The following is a 14,279-nucleotide window of genomic DNA, read 5'->3' on the forward strand; positions in this document are numbered from 1 at the left end:
GTGGATTCCTGCCAATGATGTTCCACCGCGTATCCGGCTAAGCTAGTAAACATTGGGGCTTGAAAGAAAAAAAAAAAAAAAGAAAAGTTTCACATTATACATTTAGAATAAGCATTACAAATAAACTTAATAATATTCATCATAAAAAATATCATGTTCTTCTTTTCTCCGACTAGAGAGTGCTTTTTAAAAACGGGTTAAGTCTTCAGTTTGAGAGGATTAATACGAAATGTGGGGAAAAAAAAAAAAAAGTTGGGGGGACGGGCGGGGGTCTGATACCTACAGGATAAAATAATGTCATAGAAACCCGATATAGAGAAGAAAAATAAATTATACTGTACATAACTTACTAAACATAGCTGACCATCCTTATAATTATTGTTAATAATATTAGAATAGAGGCAGTTGAGAGAAATAATAAAAATACAGTATTCAAATACAAAACACTGACTGGTGGCCCGCTGAGGTCAGCGGGGGGGAAAACACATAAAAGTTGTCTTTGTGTGTGTATGTGTGTGTGTGTGTGAGAGACGGGTCAATAAACAGCAGTTAGTTCCTTGTCCTTTTTTTTTTTTGCACACACACGCGCACACACACGGGTGCACGGTTCAATCTGTCGCACTGTTTTTTTTGAACTCGCGGAGGGACGGCGGCGGATGACAACGGGGCGGATTGTCTCGCAAACACAGTGCTTGTTGTCGTCGACCCCACCCACAAAATTATAAATTAAGAGAAAAAAAAAAACAACAAAAAAAAAACAAAACAGATCCCTCGGTGTCCTCGCTTGCGTGGCGGTGTGAAAAATCTCCAGGATCAGATCTTTTGAAAATAACGCGGCTTCACAAACAGACTTGGGGGGTGGGGGGTGTCTTTTACCTATTATTATTATTATTATTCAAACTTAGCACAAAAAAGCCCCCCCAAACAAATCACATTCACAAGCCACTTATTGGCACCGTGTACCTGAGTGAGAATATTATAGAACCGAGTACAGGGAAAAAAAAAGCAGTTTTTTTTTTTTTTTTCTTTTCTCTGTTTTAAAAAGTGTCTCTCGAGAAAAAAAGGTCCGCCGTTTTTAAAGTGTCATCTGTTTCGGCCCGCGCCGGGTCCATTTTGCGACTTTTTTTTTTTTGGATGTGTACAAACTGTTTGAAAAGTCGCTGTTTTTAACGCCCCTGAAGTGATGTTCCTCTCGGATAGAAAGCGTCAGGGGCTGGCTGGCTTTGTCTTCCTCCCGGATTGTGTAACAGTCAGAGTGGGTGACAGTCCTACGCTTCAGCTGATTGGTCGGATGCTGGTATCGGGACTTTGATGGGAGGGGCTTTCGGCTCGGCGAAGAGTCCGCGGCGGAGGAAACAAGGGGTCGAAAGGGTGATTGAAGGGGCTCCTCCTATTGGGCGATGTGATTCTCGTTGTCGCTGGCGTAGTCGGCCTCCTCGTCCTCGTAGTCGAAGTCGTCGTAGACGTCTCCGTTGCCGTCGTCCAGCCGCAGCTCCTCCTCCTTGACCCGGGGCTCGTCGCCCTTCAGGCCGCCCGTGTGGGACGAGGAGTGGTGGTGGTGGTGGTGGTGGTGGTTGGCGTTGGGCTCGGGGCTACTCGACATGCTCGAGTGCTCCGAGGGCATCTGGGGCGACGGCATGCCCGCCATGGAAAGGGCGCCCGGGTAGACCACTCCCGCCGACGACAGGGGGAGCTGACTCTGCTGCCTGGAACACGCGCGGAAGACAACTTTAGTACCAAAGGAGAAGGAATTTATTATGAATTTATATATATATATATATATATATATATATATATATATATATATATATATAAATGAACACGAGTTGCGTCGCGAGGAAAAAGGAAAAGCAACTGCTTCAAGTGTATTCAAAGTCACACAGGTGAGGCATTCACTGACGGCTCATAATAAGGGAAATCGGACACACGCATTATTACTTACGGATATGAACACACACAAAAAAAAAAATATGTATATACTGTATATATATATATATATATATATATATATATATATATATATATATATATATATATATATATATTAAATGAACACAAGTTGCGTCGCGAGGAAAAAGGAAAAAACTGCTTCAAGAGTGAGGCATTCACTGACGGCTCATAATAAGGGAAATCGGAAACACGCTTTATTACTTACGGATATGAACACAAGAATATATATATATATATATATATATATATATATATATATATATATATATATATATATATATATATATATATATATAAATGAACACGAGTTGCGTCGCGAGGAAAAGGGAAAAACAACTGCTTCAAGCGTATTCAAAGTCACACAGGCGAGGCATTCACCGACGGCTCATAATAAGGGAAATCGGAAACACGCTTTATTACTTACTTACGGATATGAACACAAGAAAATATTAAGCGTTTCTAAATAGGAGATTTACTGCTGTACTGATTGCTGTATGTTTTTACATCATCGCCAAAATGTTGCGTCTTTTACACGGTAAGGTAGAAAATACCAGAAATAACGACCTTATATCATCTTATATTTGGGGAATTATAGTATGTAAATATATATATGTATGTGTGTGTGTGTATACACTACAATGTGAGTATCTCAACTGACCCCACGCTGAAGTATTGCCTCATTTCCTGCCGCCGGGAGCGCATAATTGCCTTGTATTCGCCGATGCGCAGTTTCTTGCCATCCACCAGGCATGTGCGCTTGGGCCGCGGCTTATACTTGTAGTCCGGGTACTTCTCCAGGTGCTGCTTGCTGAGGCGCGCCTGCTCCTCGTAGTACGGCTGCTTCTCCAGGTTGGTCATGGCTTTCCAGCGCGAACCTTGGAAACAGGAAGTTTACGTTAAAGCGACGTTCTTTCTCATAATTTTGTCAGAATGTTGTTTTCAAGGCGCCCAATCACAACCATCCCGAGTATAGAATTACCAATTAGCAGTCAGGACAAATCGCCAGTCATTACCCGCAAATGACGAATCATTATTAACCGAAGAAACGAGGGAGGGGCGACGAGACGATCGGGACGTGACGAACGGGCTTAAATCGCGCCTGCGTGTCAGTCATGGGCGCGCTTGGGTAAAGTGGGGTTAATGAGAGGACGGCAGGTACTCATCCGCACTCATGGGGGTTGTTCTCGTCCGCTTGTGGATCAGAACCAAGTGTGCGCGCGCGCGGGTGTAATCTTGCGCCTGTTTCCCCCTAGCGCAGCCTCATATCTGGTCTGAATTTGCGCCCGACTACTGTATGTTTAATGGCTAAAAGCTGTCAGCGCTTGGCTGTTCTCGTCTGTTCTGCGATCTGTTAGCAATTGAGGCCGAGCGAGATCCACAGCGATCCAGAGCGAGAGGAGGGGGAGGCTTATTCAAACCAGATTTTCCTGCGTTATAAAACGCTTAGGAGCTCTTTAAAATGTCAGGGCCCATCCCGGCGGTCCGGGGGAAATGTCAGGTGGCGGCGTGTTGCTTGTTTAATGCATAATGAATTATATCATCATTTGTCTGAGGAGCGTTCTCTCACACCGCCGTCTGGAAGGAAATCACCGCAAGTGTGTCTTTGCTGGATGCAGAGGCGAGAAGAAGGCCGTTTTTTTTTCTTTTCCTTTTTTTGTGGCTAGCGGTAAGCATTCGGGACAGCCCGAATTCTATTATTTATATTCTGTGTTGTTTTTAAACAAAATATTGAATATTCGCTACGTTAAAAAGGTGAACCGGGTTTAGCAGAAGCAAATTAATATCATTAATTACGTTAAAATTCTTCCTGCAGCAATTGCCATCCAATTATTTTCAGAGATGGCTCGTTGAGTCAACTCTGCAAGCACTAGCGATAGCTTGCTACAGTTCTGCGTATTTACCGAGGATTTTGCTGATGTTCGAATTGTGCATGTCGGGGAAAGCCTGCAGGATCTTCCTCCGCTCGTCCTTGGCCCAAACCATGAAGGCGTTCATGGGCCGTTTGATGTGCGGCTCGCTGCTGCCTCGACCTCGGGCCTCGCGGAATATCCGTGAGTCTGACACGCTTGGGGAGCCTAAAAAAAAAATACATCAAAAAAATAAAATTTGAGAACAGCGCATGAGGTCAGGATTACAGGAGATCATTCTGATTTTTCAAAGATTTGACATTGAAATAATAGTCGTATGCATTCCTGAGAAACGGTTTTCAATAAAAGAAGCGAGCGGACTGAACCAACACCCGAGTCCATCCTCGGTCACGCGCAGGAATATTACCAAAATGGAGCGGATTATGTAAAAATTATGATGCCTCCAGTTTATTCAATTAAGAGTGCGCTCGTTAAAAAACGTTTAAAGGTATTCAATTTGACTCATTTATTAACTGTGGCATTTTTTTGGCAAATACACACACAATCATAAACTTGGTGGAACACGCGGAACGTCCGTTTTTTATGCCAAAAAGAATTTGAGCCAGGTTGCGAGGAAAAGCAAAAACAAGTGTTTGGAGGGCATGCACGGGCGAGGCATTCACTGACCACTCACAATGTGGGAAATCTGAAACACGTAACAAATTTATCACAAAAAATAAATTAAAAATTTACAAGGAAGATATTTAGTCTGTTTTGCTATAGTTTTTACATCTTTGCCAAAGTGTAACCTAGAAAATACCAGAATTTAACCCCAAAATTAAGGTTGCGTCTTATACACATTTATGTGTTTATTTGGGGAATTAGGGTAATATATATATACTATATATAGATAAAATAACGGCAACTATTGCCTGATTCTTATTGGCTGATATTCGAAGGGCCAATTAATTAGTTTGGCCTCAATATTTTCTTCTATCGTGAAATGTCTGCAAGCCATAAACTTGCTGTGTTCATGTGTTTACCATCAGAGTCGCCGCTCATGGTGAAGTCCAGCATGGCGTGGCTGAACTTGTCCTCGGCCTGCTGCTTCAGCTGTTGACTCAAACTTTCCAAGGCCGCCTTGTCCTGCGCAAACAAGGAACCACTTCCAAAATGCGTTTTGCGACCATGACAAAACTTTGGTCAAGTTGCACGCGAGGAGCGTACGCCAGTAGGAGAGCGCTCCTGCAATCAAGCTAATTGTCCAAAAAGCATCCGCGTGCATGTTTGGAACGCGAGCCCACTCGAAATGTTTACGACTACTTTGAATCGGCGGCCACCTGCGCTAGCTGAGCGCGGGAGCTTTCTGTGGGTCGGCGCATTAGAGGGAGAGCGAGGCCACGCCGCACGGCCCTTTGGGTATTTATTACAGCCAATAAAAGCCTGATTTACTGCACATTTACATGCTTAATGTGCGCTGGAACTGTACGCACACACACCGGTAGCAATTTTTTTTTTTTACAGTTTAATTACACGACTAAGAGCGAGAATCAACCCTGTGTTGTCTTCTAAAACAACCTTCGGAAAAAAAAAATCTCCATTTAGAAATGACCTGAGCAAGCTGGCTGCCCGCATGGAGAGCAGGCAGAGTGCTAATCACATGCATTTTCTCAGTTTTTAGCTCAAAACAGTTTAATTGTTGGCGATAATTTCCCCCACGTTTTGAGTTAAATAGAAAATAGAGCCATTTATCTCACTCCAGTCATCTGCAGAGAGATTTGGAAGAATTATCTGCATGTCAAACAAGCGATCAGACCTCATTGCAGAGGGGCGTCAAATAAAAAAAAAAAAAAAAAGGACGTAATGTCTTCCACACGCTCAGATATTAAGATTAAATATGACAGCACACACACATATGCGGCTTTTGTACAGGAGGGGATGAAGAGGGAGACAGAGTGGATGGCAGCCTAGTCTGACATTAAGCCCCGGCGCCATACACGAGAAAAGTGGATCGAGCGGCTGACACGGGCGCCGAGACACAAAGTAGTGACAAAACTAATCCCTACCGGAGTGTCAGAGACGACTCTGTTGTCGCCGGGCCGGGCGCGCGCAGGCGGCGAGGCTCGGCGCTGCCGGGGCGCAACGCCAGAAAAGGGGGGCGGACCGAGCGCGAGCCAACTGAGAAATCGTCGCCGCCGTCAATTTGAATCCACATAACGCAAGCTTTTGGTCATCTATCTATGCCAGGGACGTATAGTGATAACCACAACAAATCAATGTTCTTCCACTAGATGGCAGTAGTTACCTAATTAACCGCATCACGGCGTATTATTCACAAGTATGGAAGGACAAAAATTAAGGGTGATTTTGGGGTGCTATTTTTATATTAGTGTATTCTATTCACGGGATTTTTTTTGTACGTTTAACCAGCCATGCGACTTTTATTTCACAAATAATCACACTTTAGCCAAGCAGCCATCACTTGGCATAAATGTCTTGTGGATGCTCTGACCTGACACACACACTTGGCGCGAGCACACACACAGCTCCGCGGTTCACCTTGTGCACACACTCAGAATTTAGCCTCATTGTTAGATTTGATATTGAGAAGTTATACCATTAAAAAAAGACACATGAAAAGTGCACTCATTCAAACTAAACTCTTATTTTCTTTAATTTATTTGATATGAATCGAAAATACCGACGTGTTTGACTGCTCTTGAAATAGACATTAGTTGACTTACCCGCCTTGGTTGGCTTTTTTTCCCCATCCCTAATCAAAAAGTACTAAAGGTATGCGTTCCGGTATCGGTGTGTACCCAAAAAGTAGTATGAAACATCCCTATATGTAAAATAGCGGTCCTCCTAGCATCGCCGTCAATTCTTTACCTTGTCGGAACGTCCGTTGTTGAGCCCGAGGCTGCTGACGGCCGCCACTTTAGCGTCGAGCACCTGCTGCTCCCTCTTGAGTTGCTCCTTCATTTGGCGGGCCTCGGCGAACGCCTTGGTCACGGCCTCGTGGTCGTTCAGGTAGGTTCCCGAGGACAGCGAGGACAGCAAGTCTGCTGAGACGTCAACAAAGCGGCGACAACGGCCATTACTGCGTGTTCGTTTTTTGTTTTTTTTTGTAATTCACATTTGACGCCGTGCGTTCATGTTTCGGAGAGTTTTTCAGCCGGAATAAATCTTCCGCTTTAGCCGTGAGCTAAAGACATTAGCATACACTTGAGGAGGAGGGGAACTGAATGTGAGTCAGAATGCGCCCCAAGATGGCACGGCTTCAAGCTGCCTCCTTCCATACCTGCCTTCAGATTTAAGCATGTAAAAATGTGCATTCAAATTAAAAAAAAATCTTGAATTACACTTCCCACACAGTGTTCAGAAGGGCAGCCAGGTAACCCCACAAAGTTCCCAATCGCTAGCGTTAGCCGCTAACAAAGAGCCGCCGCTTGCTCATGGGGCCTTTATCTGCGCTAAGCCGCCCCCGCTAATGCCATCTCAGGCCAGATTACCGGCTTCAGATTGGTAATGACAGCGCCGTGAACTCTTTTAGAAGTCAGCGAAATCTGGACGTGAAAGGGGCCAAAGGAAGAAGGTGATGGAATCGGGTGGCAGTCAATTTTAATCTAAAAAAAAAAGAAAAAAAGTGGGGAGGGAGGTATTCTTATACACGCGTGTGTGCGCGTATTCCAATGACAGTGATGCCAAGCATCCAGACAAGTGTATGTGACCCAGATAGAGGGGGAGGATTCGATTTCACCACACACATTTTCCACCCTCTAAATCTCTCCCGACAGGCGAAAAGCATTTTGGACCACAAAGGACGGTCGCGAGGGGGAACCTACGTGACAAGTGACAAACACTCACAAAAAAAAAGTGTTTGAAATTGAAGGCAGTGACAGGCCTTCAATTTGACTTGAGATGGCAAGATGGATGGAATGAGAGATAGCGAGACATGTCACTAAGTCTGTTAGGCTAGAAAATGACGGCCGGGAAGATGTTGACGCCGCGTGGACTTCATCACTGTTTTACCTGCTCGGATTAATATGATTTCTTTGGTTATGAAAAGGAGCGGAAAAGCGGCTTTCATTCCGTGCACTAACTTTACAAAGTTACAAAGTAACATTTAAAGGCAAAGAAATTCAACGTACTGTGTTCAAAAAAATAATGTGGAAGTTTCGTAAAAGAACTTACAGCGTAAAATGTACCACGTGTGAAAACATTTTTTGCAGCCAAATACCCTTTGGGACTACATTTCTCTAAAACTGCTTTCCTCAGAAATCCCCAGATGATAACATGTGTAACGTCTGTTTTATTTCTGACTCATAACTCGAAAATTGCATCAATACTATTTATGTAAAATCAATAAATAAATGCATGTAACATATTCCAAAGGAGTAACGAGAACACTATAAGTTTATCCACCTTCAAATTCATTTGCTCTTACTTTGAAAAGTAATTTGTAGTCTTCACGGCATCAAAAAAATACGCTGATAATAGCTGAACAAAACCTGTTAAAAACTTGCTTACTCCATAAAGTCCCATCATTTCAACCCCCATTTTAGAACTGTTGTTAAAAAAAACAAAAACAAAAAAAAACCTTAGTTCTAACTGGTGTGCAACACAGTTTTTCATCCAGGATTTACCAGCAGTTGGTGTTAACTTTTGATCTGTTTTATTTCCTGCGGCATAACAGCGACATGCTGATGCGCTAATTTGTAATTATTGAAAACACTTTGTATGATTATTTAATGGAGAAATTAAAAAGCGAAAGTGAAACGCGTCGGAAGCTCGAGAAGAGGAACAAAACCGACATTTTGACGCTAAACAAACGCCCGAAATTTAAAAGCGGACTTTTCTACCAAAATGGACTAAGTTACAATATATTAGTGGATTTACCAGCAGTTGGTATTAACGAAAGTAAAAAGCGAAAGTGAAACGCGTCGGAAGATCGAGAAGAGGAACAAAACAGACATTTTGACGCTAAACATCGTTTGAACCATAAAAAAGACTCGCCCAAAAAAATGTAAACGTCAAAAAGACGCGTGTAGCGCACACACATTGCAACAAAACCATGACCGCATCAAAACGAGCACGTCTAGACTCTTTTCCAATTTGTCCGGCTCTCCAATCCCCTCTGAACCTCCAACAAGAACCCTAATACGCCTCCAAGCCGGAGTACCAAATGCGCTGGCGAGCGGGCAACAGATGGGCCCGCGGTGGCGGCGTCCGAATATTCCGCGGGGATCACACACAAACTTTAAACGCTGTAATCCATTTTTCCCGAACAAAAAACATCTGGGACCGCAAATCCACTAATCTGATATTAAATCCTCAGATTTGTTGAAAAACAGTGAGATTTGCCAAGAAGTCAGATGGGGGGGGGGGGGGGGGGGGGGGGGGGGGTGATTGTGTGTTTTATTTATTTTTTTTTTGAGTTGTGTGTTGCATGTGTGTTGTCATTGTGTCATTAACGCTGGCTGTTTGCGCTGTCCTGGCTCATGTAAGAGGCTTGTCTAATCTCATTGGCGATACCTCCTGTCTGTCATACGCGCCTCGCTTTATTATTCCCCTGCTTCCAAAAAAAAAAAAAAAAAAAAAAACCGAAGGGTGTTAATCCCCTCTCCATCTTTCCAGCCTCCCCCATCACCACTTCATCTCTCTCTGTCTCTTTCAGTCACTAATAAACACATAACAATGCGGCAGGCCCCGAAGGCAAATAGTGACACGGAGGAAGGCAGGAGAGAAAAAAAAAAAAAAACACGCACACAAACACACTAATTATAGCTTGTTACATATGTGAAGTATTTGAACTATCAGCGCGGCGTGAAAAATGGATTAAGCGCACAAAACGGTGATTCATTTATGTCATATTTCACGTACGCGTGTGAGGGTGCATATGGTCGGGGATGATTACGCCAGCGACAATGGCAGCGCTTGCAAGGGGGTGTGCTATTTTGGTCGTGTGTGCCAACAGCACATCCAGGAATGTTGCATTTAAAACAAAAAGAAAAATGGATTCACACCGCGAGACAATTCAGATGTGCGTCACCGTGGAGAAAAAAAAAAAACTAAAAGTCGTCGACATTTCGGGTCAAAATCTGATATTTACAGTATATAGTTTACCTATACACTTGGGGAGTTGGATTTAAAAATTTGTTAGCATACCGCTATTGTGTGAGAACCGTACATGTCCAAAAACGGCCAATTTAAAAATGTGGGAAAATGTTTGAGAATATGTCTATTCATGGGACAAGAAATGTTATGTTTGAAAGCATGTATATTGTTTTATACCAGTAGCTCTCAATTTTTTTTTAATTCCTATAAATTATTACCTGAGCCACATACCCCCAATCAAGGAAAAGACCTAAAGCAAAATGCTGTGTCATCCCTGTGTAAACAACCAAAATAAAACATACAAAATAACAAATAACAAAATAAACACATACAATTTTCAGAAAAGGAGTTACTATAATGCAAAATTTGCAAGTTTCTGCATGTTCCAATTCATTTGCCCGTAATACGAAAGGAAAAATGTAGTCCTCCCTGTTCTTATACCAGTAGCTCTCAACTTTTTTTCAATTCCTATAAAATTATTTCGGAGCCACGTACCCCCAATCAAGGAAAAGACCTAAAGCAAAATGCTGTGTCATCCCTGCGTAAACAAACAAATTAAAACATACAAAATAACAAAATAAAACAAAATAAAATAAAAACATACAATTTTTAGTAAAGGAGTTACTCTATTGCAAATTAGCAATGGGTTTCTGCATGTTCCAATTCATTTGCTCGTAATACGAAAGGAAAAATGTAGTCCTCCCTGCACGGCATCCCAAAACATTAAATTATTAAGTGCCGACATTTACTTACAGGGGTTCTCATACCCCAATTTGAGAACTCCATTGAAATTATTTTGGAGCAGAAAGGAGTGGTAAAAAAGAGTAATTCCAAAATGATTTCTAACTGTACATAGATGTCAGGATGTGACCCTTGTGAGTATAAGGGGCTGTAGAAAACGGATGTTCTAAAAAAATCAAATACAAAGAATGGACCAACCTATTGAGCTGACTCTGGCGGGAGGTCCTCCGATGCTGGAGGGGGCGACACTGTGCTTCATGGAGCCGGCGGGGCCCAGCTTGGTGGCAGCGGCAGCAGCAGCGGGGACCTGTGGGGAAGTTGGGGGGGAGTTGGGTGACTTGCTCTCGGATGCCTTAGGCTTGGCCGACAGGTTCAGTGGCTGTGCACCCTCACTGTCCTGCAAAAACCAAAACAGCACAGTGTGGCCCGCTGTGACTAGGAATTTGGGAGCGGGAGACCAAACTTCTCGCCGCTGGCCAAAAAAAAATAAATAAATACAAAAAAATGGAGCCCATGCACAGCATTCTAAGGCGAGTTTGGCTGGACAGATGATTCGGTGCATGCCACTGCCCAAACAGCTCATCAACAGCAAGGGGCGGAAATGGGAGGTGCAAACCACTGAAATTCACATGCAATGACGGTCAAGTCGTCCAACGAGTCGGGATGGGCGTCATGCAAATCTTCCACGACATGCACAAAGCTGCACTTCCTGGAACTTTTCCACGCAAAACGACGTCGGCGGCGCGACAAATATGCCATCCGACAACCGGCTTGTTCTTCTCATCGGAACGTCGCGACCGTGAGACCATCCTCCCAAGCGATCCGTCACGTTTTACGCGCGCGTATATCGGGACGTTCCGACAAGCGCCGTATATTACCGTTTGGATATTTTAAGTGCGCTCGTTAATCTAAATGAATGGCCCGCCATGGCGCAACAATAACCTCCACGCACTGAATGAATCAGCGTGTCGGCGACCGCAAGACACCACGCCGGGGGGGTTGTTATCCTGTTTGTTGCCGTGGCAACGTCACCCCCGCTTGTAGACTTAATCAGTTTGGGGTGGGAGATTCGCGTGATGAGTAGGCAGAAGGGGGCAAATGTATTCAGATCACTTCACCTAATTAAAATGCCACCATTAGAACCGTGTGGGTTTTTTTTCTTTTCGTGAAAATAATTTTTCAGACGTTCCCTTAGTCCATAATAAAGTCACGTACCTACTGGTACTAATATGACCACAGTTACAGTATTTTCGTGTATTATCACTGAAAATGTTTGCATTATTTTCTTATGATTTAGCAGTAAAATAAGTGTTGAACTTAAAGCTAAGGAATGGCAGCTTTCATTTCATACACAAACTACAAAATACCATTTAAAGGTAAATACGTCAAAGATGGTTGAAAAATGAATAAGGTGTAAAAAAAGTAGAGGAATAATAAGTCGTTTAATAAGTAGTTTAGTAAAATTAATCAAAAAACATACAGTGGAAGGGATGCGCTAAAATAAAGATTCTCAGCCTTCCTTTTTGAATATGACAGCTCCAAAAGATAGATCGTGTAGCATCCATTTTATTTCTTGGAAAATTATTTCACTTAACATCCGCATGCAACTTAACAAAGTGAAGGCATATGTTGTTCCAATCAATGTGTTCTTAAATTGAAAGTAAAACACTACTCTCGCTGTCACGGCATCAAAAATCATTAAATGAGATGCGCTAAGATCTGCGGGCGCCCCGTTCGAATCTACCAGGGGTCCTCCTGCCCCATTTGAGGGCATTAGAAGGTAAACTGGACAGCTTGTTAAGAAAAATATCATTTCGAAATAGAGACATTCTTTATTTTCTTTTGCAGTAATTAATCTAATTGGTGCTCAGGCCGAGCATACAATACAGTAGATTCAAGTCCTGCAAGTGTAGTGGAGGGGGTTGTGTTCGGGGGTGGGGTGGGGGGGGTCTATCTCCACTCATTAAGGCCGACTTTCACTGATTCCCACTCCTTAAGCCTTATGAGCCCCTCACAACTCAATTAAGCCTTTCCAATTAAGCCCCCCGCATGGGTACGTGCCTGCATGTGAGCGCCACTTTGGGAGGCTGCGTATGTGCGCAGAGGCCTAACCGGATTGTCCTTCATTAGGGAGGGGGGTGGGGGGAGACCCCCCCCAAAGATTCCTTCAGTGAGACAATGGGCCGAGGAGGGAAAAAAAAAAAAAAAAAACACAAGTGAGTGAGGATCTTCTCAATCCTGACCCGTATTATGCCGGGCTTTGGCTGAGGGATGCGTTTGAATATTTATTACAAATAGATAATGCTTTGCCGCTTGTACAGTGGATGGGGGAATTTCCTCCCTGAGCCAAGCCAAATCCGACGGTGGGAAGGTGGCCAACCTGCATTATGCCACTGTGGAGGAATTAGTTGAGACAGGCTTGGACCGACTTGTTGTGTGTGTGTGTGTGTGTGTGTGTGTGTGTGTGCGTTTGTCGACATTGTTCAACAAGCTCCAGTCTAAATGTTATGTGTGTGCGCTTTTGTGTCTCTTGGCTGGTGAAACGGTCTCAAGCTCCGATGCCGAAACGACGTGACGAGAGAACAGGGTGTGTGTGTGTGTGTGTGTGTGTGTGTGTCTCGTGCACATTTCTCCCCCTCCTTTACGACACTGGACATGAATTTAGGTGTCATAACAAAATACACTTAAATGAATTCGAGCGCACTTGAGATTATTTACAGCTTTTCTTTCAAACTTACTCATGTTCATAATATCTGTGTAGTGGTAATATATTTGCAATGAATGTTTTCATATTCAGTATAAGGCTTTTCACCTTATACAAGGTGTATAGAATAGAAGCTGGGGTTGCATTATGCATCCACTAGATGGAGCTGCACAAAAGGGAATGACAACAAAGCAATCAAGTAAATCAAACTTTTCAATTAGAAATAAATAAAGATTATTAATTAAAGTACTATCTGAAGAATGGCGAAAAAATACCTTTTGGGTGCGCCTCATAGTGTGGAAAATACAGTACATTTTGTTTTCAATTTAAGAGCAAACTAATTGGAGCATGAACTGCATTGGCAAGGAGGTACTTGATTTAAAAAATTATTCAGGGGGTACAGCACTGTTTTTCCACTATTTTTAAACTAGCAAAACAAATAATCATCCCATGTTCTGGCTCTCACAGTTTATGCGCCGTATAAGGCGCACTGGATTATAAGGCGCACTGTCAGCTTTTGTGAAAATTGAAGCCTTGTAAGGTGCGCCTTCTAGAAAATGAAAAATAAGGTATCAAAAATCAACAGTGTGCCTTATCAGCTCCACTTTGTGATGAATTGCATTTTCTTGTGCATTATAAGTCATTTGAAAAATATTCCTGTTCAGCGGTCTAATCCGAAGTCCAAATTTTTTAAAATTTAGGTCAGAATTGTGACAGCGCAGCAGGCATTTTTTATGCTCCTCATGGGGCATATACACCCTACATCCAAGAGGCAGTCTTGCGTATAAGAAGGCCGCTGCAGTGATTTGTGCAAGCGTGCGCCTTCTTCAACACCTGTGTGTGCGCAACGCGCGCCAGTGTCTCACCCGAGGGTAAAGCACTTAAGTGATGTGTGCCTGAGTCCAAACAGCTGTGAGCAA

General features: G+C 43.2%; 1 protein-coding gene across 9 annotated transcripts in view; it reads right to left on the minus strand.

Annotated features, from left to right (window-relative positions):
- sox5 (SRY-box transcription factor 5) overlaps window positions 1-14,279 on the minus strand; it is a 110,702-nt gene that overhangs the window by 27 nt on the left and 96,396 nt on the right. For 4 of the 9 annotated variants that reach the window (XM_088406374.1, XM_088406371.1, XM_088406372.1 and 1 more), the window contains 6 exons: window positions 10,854-11,052; window positions 6,687-6,862; window positions 4,841-4,943; window positions 3,852-4,025; window positions 2,609-2,825; window positions 1-1,706 (listed from right to left, as the gene is read on the minus strand). The exon at window positions 1-1,706 is cut by the window's left edge and continues 27 nt beyond it. In XM_088406374.1, the coding sequence (XP_088262500.1) occupies window positions 1,391-1,706; window positions 2,609-2,825; window positions 3,852-4,025; window positions 4,841-4,943; window positions 6,687-6,862; window positions 10,854-11,052 (1,185 nt within the window). In that variant the 3' untranslated portion in view covers window positions 1-1,390. The remainder of the gene's footprint in view (window positions 1,707-2,608; window positions 2,826-3,851; window positions 4,026-4,840; window positions 4,944-6,686; window positions 6,863-10,853; window positions 11,053-14,279) is intronic. The other 5 variants (XM_088406378.1, XM_088406379.1, XM_088406373.1 and 2 more) reach the window with 3 other exon arrangements.

Source organism: Hippichthys cyanospilos, chromosome 22 (genome assembly GCF_059441005.1).
Source record: "Hippichthys cyanospilos isolate Australia breed blue-spotted pipefish chromosome 22, RoL_Hcya_1.0, whole genome shotgun sequence".
NCBI classification, from domain to species: domain Eukaryota; kingdom Metazoa; phylum Chordata; class Actinopteri; order Syngnathiformes; family Syngnathidae; genus Hippichthys; species Hippichthys cyanospilos.